Source organism: Schistocerca piceifrons, chromosome 3, assembly GCF_021461385.2.
Source record: "Schistocerca piceifrons isolate TAMUIC-IGC-003096 chromosome 3, iqSchPice1.1, whole genome shotgun sequence".
Lineage (NCBI taxonomy): Eukaryota > Metazoa > Arthropoda > Insecta > Orthoptera > Acrididae > Schistocerca > Schistocerca piceifrons.
In genome coordinates, this window is record NC_060140.1 from 407,324,804 (window position 1) to 407,337,301 (window position 12,498).

Here is a 12,498-nt window from a genome sequence, read left to right on the forward strand (position 1 = left end):
TCCGCCTGCAGGTGCGGTACAGCGCCAAGAGCCCCGCCGTCACGGGAACCACGCAGACAGGCAGCATGATGGCCGCCGTCGTCTGCGGCCAGAAGCCGCCGATGCACCCGACGGGCATCTCATCGCAGACCACCGACTCCGGTGAGTAGGCACTCCAGTTACTGCCGTTTCCCAAATTACCTAATTCTAGCGTCAAAGAAAGAAAAGCAAGGTATCTAAAAGATAAGTGTGACATCTTGCTAAAGCTTCTACGCAGTCAATGTCACTAGTAAACTCCAGCCTGGAGACATTAGCTTTGAAGGTACTCTGTTTGAATCCTAGTGTTAGACGAAATCTGTCTCCATTTTTTGGTCAAATAAGGGTAGAGAAGACGTAGTGCCGGCCTGAAGTTACTGATGATCACATTTTGTTCTCGTGTACTCATTTGAATCCAATCCCATTCGCAGTATCTCGTGAAATGACAAGGTAAGAGACGTTTGCAGTACCATAAGCTTGTTCATTTGTCTTGTGCCCACAGTAGTTAGTAACTCTGTCACAACTCTGTTTTACTGTTACACACACACACACACACACACACACACACACACCACACACAAACACAAATCGAACCAAATAACAACACAAACAAAAGACAGACCAACACACAGCAACAGTCGGCAACACTGCACATCGGATACACACATATGTTGGTCACAAAATGGGAAGTGCAAGTGATACATGCGATGTGAGAAATGTGGGTGAAAGAACGCCAGAAATCGACCAGGTGTGTATGGAAACTAGCAAATACACCTCCAGGACCATACACGAGTTAACAGCGCTGGAAATCGTAAGTAACACCGTACGATAAGCTCACATTACGGAACTTGTGCTACAAAAGTTGCTTCTAACCTAAAAAAACAAGAGAAAAACACGACTACCACATAATACGTTTATTGTATGTATAAAAGGAAACATGTATTTCAGGCCACCGATGATGCTTCCCAGATAAAAGAAGCGAAACGCGTTTGGCAATAAACAAACTGTCTTCATTTAGTTGCATAGACAGTGCATACCACCACGAACTAAGAGCAACTAAGGGAAGGACGGAAAACAGAAAAATATGACAAAGTTAAGTTTTTTTTATTATTTATGGCACATGTATGTTTTCTCTACAGAAATGAAAACCAGAGGTACAATTCGCGATGGCAGATTTGTTTTCTCTCTAGTAAACACCATATCTTTTGAAATAGTTAGTCTTTGAAGGATAGCAACGGCTTCACAGTATCTGCTGCAATCCTACATCAGGATTCAGGTCAATGCAGGCAACCCGCCTAACGACGTTAGAGCATTAAAGCATAAACTGTGACGCCGTTTCCATTATTTACAGTCTAAATATTCCGGAAGGTATAGGATTCAGAGCAGTGAAACAAAGTCTGTTATCACTAATTGTACCTCTTCTTTCCAAAAAAAAAATTAAAAAAAATTAAAAAATCTGCCATTTAAAAAAGCTCAACTTTTGTGCTGAAAGTGATATTAGTTCACTTGTAGGGATTGTAGGATTGTACATTCCTTCCCATTGTGTGAACCCCTGACAAAAATGCGTGACTGGCCAATTACGTTTTTCACATTTGTTTCATTTCAGAAATACAGAGGGGTTCAAAAAAATTTATCCACTGTTTAAAAGTCCATAACTTGCAAACTAATTGACGGAGTTGTCTCATTTTAGATTAAAGTGTAGCTTAAAGTCAACTTAAAGATATCACTGTAGGTGTTCGAAACGGTCACCATTAACATCCACACACAAACTATGCCGCCGAACTGCAGCACGAACTACTGACTGCAACGTGTTCAGTTGGATATTTGCACATGAATGTACGATGGATTCTCGAAGTTCATGCAATGTGCGTGGCTGTTGTCGATAAACGACGTCCTTTAGTGTTCCCCACAGTTAAAAGTCCAGAGGAGTTAGGTCTGCGGAACGTGGTGGATACTCCACAGCACCTCTACGGCCTATCCATCTTCCTGGTAGATTTTCGTCGAGATACGCCCTAACACGATTTTGGTAGTGGGCTGGGCACCATCTTGTTGAAAGTAAACTCTTCCGTCTCCATACAAGTTTCGGATGGCAGGTAAAATGGATGTCTGAAGCTTCTGAAGGTACACCTCACCGGTAAATGTGCCGTCAAAGAAGAATGGCCCAGTCAAGCCCCGGAAGACAACCCACACCACACATTTACTCCTGGCAAATTCACAGCTTTGTCAACATGGACGTTAGGACGTTCGGCGGCCCAGTAGATGCAATTGTGGCGATTTACTGTACCATTGAGTTTGAACTGTGCCTCATCAGACCACACAATCATCTCTGCAAACTCTTCATCGTTGCACACTATGTTCGCAAACCACTCGCAGTACTCCATTCTACGATCTGGGTCGTCCTCGTTCATTGCGTGTAGCAATCGTGGGATGTAGCACTTCCACTTTGCTGTCTTCAAAATTCGCCGAACACTTGAGCGACTCAATCCAGTTTCACGGGCACACTGTCTGACAGACTTCTGTGGTGAGCGAGTGAATTGTTGTAATACACGGCGGGAGATAGCTGAACTTGTTACTGTCACAGATCGTCCAGATCGTTGTTTGTGTACATCTTTAACACAGCTTTCGGCTTCAAATTTGTCTCGAATGCGACGAATCGTTAAACGTGTCGGTGTCTCTCTTTGATACTCATTTCGCTATTGCCGTTGAACCTCATTAATGTTTTCGTACTTCAAATACAACTTCCAAACTGACTTACTTTCATCGATTGTAAGCCTTGCGCCAGCCATGTTTATTCGAGTAACTAGGTTCAACTAAGAACAAAACAGTGACCGTCTGGCGACTGTCATCTGACAAAACAAAATGCAATACAACGCTTGTGTGACGATTGCCGGAACTACAAACTATTACACTACCAAAGATGAGACAATTCCGTCAATTAGTTTGCCAGTTATGGACTTTTAAACAGTGGATACATTTTTTTGACCCCTCTGAACATGAGATGGCAAAGTTAGCTGGGGCACCCTGCACATATAAGTCGGTGTGAGACTGCACCCTTGTTGTACTCTGTTAACTGCTATTGGTTCTGTGCCCGCTTTGCCTACATTAATTAAAACTTTACTTAAACAGAAACTTTTTTATCATTTGTATTAAATTATTTTCTATTATACTCCCAGCGTATACCTATTCACTCTATCGAAGGCTTTCTCACAGTCTACAAATGCAATATGAGATTCCAAATAATTTTCTCGTCTCTTTTCAGTTATCTGCCGCACGATTGCAATATTATCACTGCAAGATCGTCCTTTTCTAAAACCACTTTGTCCATCCAGGAAGAGGGCGTCAGGCTTTTCTTTTAAGGATGTTTTTAATTACTTGTGGCTACAACTTTTTCCAGTGTTCAACAGACTTTTTCCCCTATAATTCCCACAATCACTTCTAGTGCCTTTTTAATAGAGTGATATTATTTGCGCCGCATGTATCATCTTCATTTACCAACTGTGGTGTGCGTACTGTAAGACCTTCGGTACACACACCATCAGATTATTTGACTTGTCGCTCTAACGAAGTAGGCGAGTGTCAGTAATATGTCTCGTGGCCTTATCGTGGCGTGTTTATCTTCTGCCGTTAGGTCAGACGATAGAAATGCCACTTGCACGCTTAGAGTAGCAGATTGACGGTGACCAACTTTAAACAGAACTGGATTAATTTTCACACGCATTTATTAAAATAGTAACAAGCATAAACCTTATGTAACTTGATTCTGGATGCTATTTACAATTGACAATCTGAAGTTCCGTTGGTCTTGGTACGTTAATCTTATTCTCACATATCTCTGATACTTGACAAAGTGTCTATACATTTATCTTCATGGCTATGTACAGGAATATGATAATCTTATTAGGTGCAGACTGAAACTTAACTACAGACTGGTACAGACTAATGCAGACTCGTACGGACTGCTGCGGACTAGTGCAGATAAATGCAGACTGACTAATCTGAGGTCTGTACACTCGTTATAATACCTCGAACGTTCAGGTATCACTGCGCGAGTGTGATCCGCGAGGAGAACAGGTTCTACGTTAGCAGCAATCTCATTGGCTGCGTTACATATTAATACGTGGATCGGCGGAAGCAGAATTTGGTCCGTCTCTAAGGCAGCGCCATGTCGTAGTGCGGAGACGGACGAGCTCTGCGCCTGCGCTGTTGTGCTTAGCGGGGCGCGCTCTAGTGGGAAAGTTGTGTACGTGCTGACTACGCAGAACTATGTACACAACACCAACATTCATTTAATAAATGCAACAGTTCTAACATTAATCCTCCATATTTGATAAATTCCATTTAATGCTATCGGGTCCTGCTGCTTCTCTGTTTTTCATCTGCTCTAATGCTTCTTGTGTCTCCTCCAATCCAATGCCGTCCTCTTGGTGCAGTTCATCACCTGTTCTTTGTCCTGGTCCGTTTTCGTTAGTTCAGATTTTTCATTGTCTCTGATAGTGTATTATTCAAATTTCTTTGCCCTTTATGTATAATTGTACCGAATCAAACACTGAAAATGATCTACGTGGTACACAAGACATGGCTTTTACGCCCCTGAAACAACTGAAGAAACAAGAAAAAGATTTTAAAGTAAATATATGTCTAATTATTGATATGAAACTGTACAGGGTGTTTTATGTACGGCGCAGTCCTATACCCAGCACTGAGGGGGAACCAATAGTGAGAAGGAAAGCGCCGGATACCGCATGTCAGAGCACTGCATTCTCGTGAGCGACGTCCGTTCCCACACCATCACAACATAGCGGCAGCGATGGGCCCAGTATGCATTGGAATGCATTTGGAATTGCAGTTTCTTTTTTAGCTATCGATTTTCCGTGTTTTCTACGGAGAAAGTGTATGCTATATACATGAGAGTAACCAAATATTACCACAGCGATTGAATATGGTTACGAACAACGAAAGTTAAAATGCTAATCATATATTGAATGTTATTGATGGCCATTGATTTAGCTGTGGAACTGTAAATTTGCGTGATTGAATTGCTGATAAAATAATGCTGGCATCCAGTTTGCAGTTAAAAATCACACATAGCAATGAGGTATTCTTTCCACAGATCAAATGAAAAAGATTTACGTTGGGGAACGTGATAATGGATTGTAATCGACAACTTTGATTATAATCAACACAGATAACTTCATTCCAGCTAAACGGTTTGCTCCCGCGAGTAAATAAAGCAAATGAATCCGTAGGACTCGTTGCAATTGAAAATATTGACTGCGTATCGCAAGCTGCAGCCTGTGCGCAAATGAGTGCCTCGCACCTGCAAGGCTCCAAAGCATACGCGCTTATCTGTTTCCCCTACTTCGGCAGGCAGTGTATCGATCGGCTTTAGCCGAACTAGACATAATAGGAGCGGCCTACACAAAAAAAAAAATTGAAGCCCCACAAAGTAATGGAATTTGTACAGTGACGGAACAACACTTACGTATTCGTGTAGTAAAATGTCGTTGCTCCACGTGTTAATGTGCATAAGTGACAATTTTGGCAGACAACGTCACTTCTTGCGCTCTACTGTAAGTAAAGATATAGTGTAAGCTGCCAACACATTCTGTACAATCTCTAGAGTATCTTAGTCGGTAGCCACTTCTTCTCCTGATTTATCTGGAATAGAATGCGGGCAGCAGTTATCTTTAAAAAGAAATTAATTACATAAACCTTATCTCAGTATAAGCTTATTACAACAAATACCACTTATAATTTAAGTAGCGGAGTTTATGGTACCTCGTATGTGCCGCAGTGTGCTAATAATTGCTACACACGGCGAAATTATTACTGTGCAAATGCCCTTATCATTCATCTAAGGTTACTCAGTTCCAGCTGAAGACGATTTTGTTTATTAGGTTATTAAAGTTGTACAAACAGTCATTTACGCACCCGCATCTCAACCAGCAGTGATTAGAGATATCAGTTCTTGCACGCTTTGTTTGTACCCGTAAAATCGCAAGTTTGGAAAAGAGTCCAACGTTACAGTTAAAGCCAGTAAATCAGTGTACACGCTACTTTTATAACTTTAAACACGTAACGCGTATCATTATAATAATCACTAATTAAAACGAATTCTCTGCATATAATGAACATGGCTACGCGCATTACACCGTCGCTATTAACACAACGAAAACGTCACAGTAGGTATTTGAATTTATCTGGCAAACGTTGTGTATTTCAACAAATTTCCTTATCATACTATATCTTTTCAATAAATAAACCTTCGAAATAACTACTATCAGAAAATGCATCTACATACGCCGTTGATTCATTTTATCATCGTTGTCTGCGTTAAAATGTCGTAGACTCAGCGTACCTCTTAACTAATCACAAGGCTAGCAATCACCTACCACTTAAGATACTTTGTTATCATTAGTTATTAGGTAAATAATGATTTATGTTACTGGTTTATTAAAGAAGCCCAATTTTTGTAAGTTATATTTGGCGATAAATTTATATCCAGAAATGTAACTGGTGACTCAGTCAGCGATGTAATATTCTCTCGCTACTGACTGTATGTTTTATTCACGCAGTTTCCTATCTTTAAGGTAAACAGAACTGCTCTGAAAGTTGTTAGACTTTGGTTATTAATTATTTTCTGATAATACGTATTATATGAGACCTGATGCTAAATTACGAAATCTTCGAACTTTAATTACTTCTCACACTTAAATACTAGTATCAAAAAACATCTCTGCCTGGTAACAGCCAGTCCTATCTTCATTAATGAATTTTGTTATTTTCACTCAAACACAGATACCCTTGCTTTCTTACGGGGCAGAAATGGTCTTTTGCTATTCTTTCTGTTATGGTAATAATTTCAATTTTCTTTGAAACTAAGAGCCAGAACTTCTTTTTTTGAGTTTAACACCCTTTTACTTTAGTTACTTTTGTATACAGAAGAAGCCGATGATAGTGGGCAAGTGACAGCAAATTCTAACCCAAAATAAAGCGAGTCAACATTTAAAAAAATATAAGCAAAAAACCTATGTGCCATCACCACCTTAAGCCATGGCATCTAAATAACAGGAGCAAAATTATACCTGTTCAGGCGTTGGCTGATCACGACCCTCCATCTTTTCCTACATTAGAAGTCACTTGTCACAAAAAAGTCAGTAATGATAAAGCCCTTCCATGCATACTTAAATGGTTCCAATCAATTATTAATAGACTTTTAAAATAAGATTTTGGCAATGAATGGGCCAAATTAACACTGTATGACCAATCATTTATCTCGATCCAGAATTCATTAATGCCAGCGAAATGTCAATCATCGCCAGTTGAGTTCCTATTTTTCAAAACTAAAACCAATTGCCATTTTGCAAAAATAACGTTCCACTCTTTTCGCTCAGTGACTGTAGAATTCTGCAACTCTCCACGTCGAACATTCAATTCTATCAGATTGTACCAAATTCGTTCGCCAAACAGTTATCGTAACACTCAGCCATAAATGAGTTGGCGGACTGGGACAATAATACGAATTTTGAGAACCATCCTGATCAGCAAGTGATCCCCATTTATAGTCACGAATCATTAACCATGGTCTGATCGCACAGTTTGTCGTAACTCTCGCTTCTAATAAATATTTTACCCTCTCCTCACTATCAAACAAGCAAATATGTTTTGTTGCCTCAAACAATCACCACGTTAACCATTTACTTAGAATTCTCTAGCGGAAACTCGCAATATCTATCCTTGAGTATTTCAAGTTTATCAGTATTTGTAAAAAAAAAATAATAAAAAAATTCACTCCACACTGCAAGTACTGCTATTCGCTGCGGTTGACTCCCATATGCTAGCAATAATTATTCACATGTCACCTGTACCCAGTTTAGTCAGGCTCTTCTTTGCTGACTCTTCCCCAAGAACACCACGACTATTTTAATCACCTGTAAAACGTTTTAGGAACAAATTACTAAACAAATGTAATACTTCTACCAATTGATTCAATTTTTAGATTGCCTTTGACTCTTCTTCTCGTGGCCAGCTGCAGTCTGCGCAAAGTAAATAGCATCTTCGCAGCTAACATTCGAATTTCACCCACGCATCAACATTGGTACACTATAAATGTGGTTCGAAAGGACACGTATAAGCAACATAGAATAATAGCATCAAACACACATTCAATACGTCTTAATTATAATCCGGCCACTGCGACAATACGGGTAAGACTACTGTGATGACACTTCACATAATACTATTTCCTTTTGAAACGTCACAAATTCCATCGACTGGCCAATTCAGATACTGTTGCTCGACTTCAGTATCGCAGATGGTCTGTGCATGATGGGTGGGTCGATTTTTTAAATTCTCTTTTATTGTTTTCGATGAATCACGGCTACATTTATTGGAAAACGAACTCTCAGAACAACCGACGTTAAAGGTGTGGAAAGCCTCATCAGTTACATCAAGAATTTCTGGATGGTGTAAAAACAGGAGTGTGGGGTGCAATTAGTGTAGCTCGAATTATTGAACATGTCGTTTCCCATTAAACCACAACTTCTGATAGATATTCTGAAAGCGAACAACTAACGAAATTATATTGAGTTATTTCTTTTAGCACAATGGAAGAACATATCAACAATGCGTCTATGGCAATATCATGAGGATAGTTTCTATAGTCAAAAAATACTAAAAGTAAATAAATAAACGATTAAATATTGCACAAATGGAAGAGGTAGGATCATCAGCATCCTGTCATTAGAATGTAAGTATAAATAGTTGGAGACCATAGTGCATAAAAAGCCAAGACGAATATATGATGGTGTGTGTGTGTGTGTGTGTGTGTGTGTGTGTGTTGTTGTTGTTGTTGTTGTTGTTGTTGTTGTCGATTAATTATATTCTGGCAACCTGAACGGTACACACAGAAACAGTGCTTTCACATGTTCATGCTAGAGGAGTGACTCCACTGTAAAAAGTAACGACAGTATACAAACATCTCAGAGACACCCGAGTACAAACGATGAAAAGGGAGCGTGAAGCAAAGATGAATTATCACGTGAAGTATATTCCGGCTTTTTCAGTTATCTGAAGAGAACAACGGAATGGTACAGTGTGGGATTGTGGGAGTAAAAGGTAGGAAGAAAACTGAGGTCGCCAACTACTTTCTGCTTCTCTTGCTGCAGAACACATTCTACAACCTCTGCTTTAGTACACATTACCATAATCTGTCGTTGAAGGTGCTCTGTTGAAACGTCTACAAGTATTTGGTGTACGCTGTCGCTTTTTCGTTACTCATGTAAGCCAGCAGAAATCATGTTAAGCAATATTTGTGCTATATTTGGATAATGTATGCCTTTCCTCCTACTCGGAAATCCAACAGTTTTTCGTGAATGCAGTATACGGTTCAAAGTATCCAGACACCTATTAGTGGACATTAACATGTTGTATGTCCACGCTTCGCCTTTATGGTGGCTTTAACTCTGCTGGAAACACTTCCAAAGAGGTGTCTAAATATGTATGGAGGAACGCCAACGCATTCCTCTTCAAGGGCTGTAAATAGAGAAGTAATATTGGACTTTGGAGTCTGGAGCGAAGTTCACGTTCTAAGTCATCCTAAAGGGTTTGTATGGGAGCTTTCATTTCAGGAATGATATTGTCCACCTGCTGCTGTGGCAGAGCGGTTCTATGCGCTTCAGTCCAGAACTGCGCTGCTGCTACGGTCGCAGGTTCGAATCCTGCCTCGGGCATTGATGTGTGTGATGTCCTTAGGTTAGTTAGGATTAAGTAGTTCTATGTCTAGGGGACTGATGACCTCATATGTTAAGTCCCATAGTGCTTAAAGCCATTTGAACCATTTGAATGATACTGTCCACAAACCATTGCATTATAGATTCTGCTTTAGTGCTTAGATCCATTTGAGTCATTTGAATGACACTGTCCACAAACCATTGCGTCTTAGATTCTGCTTTATGCAGAATGCGTTGTCATGGTCATAAGGACAATCTTTGTATCTGAAATATTCCTGTGCTGCAGGCAGTACACAATACTGTAAAATTTGTTCATGTCCTTCCGCATATAGTGTTTGCTTCAGAGCAAAACGGGGACTAAACCCAACTGCGAAAAAAGACATCGTCATACCGTAATATCACTTCTTTTGTGCTTCACTGCTGACACCACACATGATGGCAGGAAACGTTTTCCAAGCATTCTCCAAACTCCAACATCAAACCCTCCTATTCTTTAAAGGCATTCACAGAATTGAAGCATGCGTTTCTTGATTTATTCCAACTATTGCCCGTTATTACGGCATGATTCTTTTTTTTTTTTACCTTGTGCCTATATGGCTCATTAGTTTGTGAAAGATTTTGCAGTAAGTTTCTCGATTGTATTTCCTGTCACTTGAAGACTTCATCTACATTCATCTACATTCTGCAAGCCACTGTACACTACAAACAGCACCTCCATGTTGATAATTTTGTTCCAGTGTCTGAATTTATATCTTCACTAAAAGCTGTGCATTCTACCAAAGAAACAGCTATCTCGTCTCGAACGATTTTGCTGGTTTCTCTGTGATCTATACAATCGTCCCAAGATACTTAAAGCTGTCGACTCTTTCAGTGCTGATAAGTTCTCTTATTACTACTTTGCGTCCACACGTGGAACGAATTTGGTTTCATGAAATGAAATCTGAGGTACCAGCTGCTTTTTCTTTTAACAGCTCCTATATTTCTACACTCATGGAAATTGAAATAAGAACACCGTGAATTCATTGTCCCAGGAAGGGGAAACTTTATTGACACATTCCTGGGGTCAGATACATCACATGATCACACTGACAGAACCACAGGCACATAGACACAGGCAACAGAGCATGCACAATGTCGGAACTAGTACAGTGTATATCCACCTTTCGCAGCAATGCAGGCTGCTATTCTCCCATGGAGACGATCGTAGAGATGCTGGATGTAGTCCTGTGGAACGGCTTGCCATGCCATTTCCACCTGGCGCCTCAGTTGGACCAGCGTTCGTGCTGGACGTGCAGACCGCGTGAGACGACGCTTCATCCAGTCCCAAACATGCTCAATGGGGGACAGATCCGGAGATCTTGCTGGCCAGGGTAGTTGACTTACACCTTCTAGAGCACGTTGGGTGGCACGGGATACATGCGGACGTGCATTGTCCTGTTGGAACAGCAAGTTCCCTTGCCGGTCTAGGAATGGTAGAACGATGGGTTCGATGACGGTTTGGATGTACCGTGCACTATTCAGTGTCCCCTCGACGATCACCAGTGGTGTACGACCAGTGTAGGAGATCGCTCCCCACACCATGATGCCGGGTGTTGGCCCTGTGTGCATCGGTCGTATGCAGTCCTGATTGTGGCGCTCACCTGCACGGCGCCAAACACGCATACGACCATCATTGGCACCAAGGCAGAAGCGACTCTCATCGCTGAAGACGACACGTCTCCATTCGTCCCTCCATTCACGCCTGTCGCGACACCACTGGAGGCGGGCTGCACGATGTTGGGGCGTGAGCGGAAGACGGCCTAACGGTGTGCGGGACCGTAGCCCAGCTTCATGGAGACGGTTGCGAATGGTCCTCGCCGATACCCCAGGAGCAACAGTGTCCCTAATTTGCTGGGAAGTGGGGGTGCGGTCCCCTACGGCACTGCGTAGGATCCTACGGTCTTGGCGTGCATCCGTGCGTCGCTGCGGTCCGGTCCCAGGTCGACGGGCACGTGCACCTTCCGCCGACCACTGGCGACAACATCGATGTACTGTGGAGACCTCACGCCCCACGTGTTGAGCAATTCGGCGGTACGTCCACCCGGCCTCCCGCATGCCCACTATACGCCCTCGCTCAAAGTCCGTCAACTGCACATACGGTTCACGTCCACGCTGTCGCGGCATGCTACCAGTGTTAAAGACTGCGATGGAGCTCCGTATGCCACGGCAAACTGGCTGACACTGACGGCGGCGGTGCACAAATGCTGCGCAGCTAGCGCCATTCGACGGCCAACACCGCGGTTCCTGGTGTGTCCGCTGTGCCGTGCGTGTGATCATTGCTTGTACAGCCCTCTCGCAGTGTCCGGAGCAAGTATGGTGGGTCTGACACACCGGTGTCAATGTGTTCTTTTTTCCATTTCCAGAAGTGTAGATACTACTTCCGGGTCATCAACATCTCGTGGCTTACTTTGCGATTCAGATATAAATTTAGGTGAGACTAAGAGTACATAGGAGATTGGGGTGGAGACTTAAACGCCAACTAATTGTGATCCATTGACTGATAAGGGACGTTCCGGCAGGTGACCATAACAAATGTTAATAATCAATATTGTTCCAGAGACTTTTTCAAGTCTCAAAGATCTGTGATGTATATATGCAGACTGAAGCGGCCTTGGTGCACATTTTCATTCGTCACTTCAGTCTGCATACATAAATGTCAATGAGGTTTAATCAAATAACCAACCACAAAACTGTAGGGGAAGAAAGAAATTGA

At 41.9% G+C, this 12,498-nt stretch overlaps 1 protein-coding gene across 1 annotated transcript in view; it reads left to right on the forward strand.

The window, feature by feature from the left end:
• LOC124789384 (metabotropic glutamate receptor 4-like) overlaps positions 1-12,498 on the forward strand; it is an 876,620-nt gene that overhangs the window by 847,600 nt on the left and 16,522 nt on the right. The window contains exon 13 of the mRNA XM_047256716.1: positions 12-141. Coding sequence (XP_047112672.1) covers positions 12-141 — 130 coding nt within the window. The remainder of the gene's footprint in view (positions 1-11; positions 142-12,498) is intronic.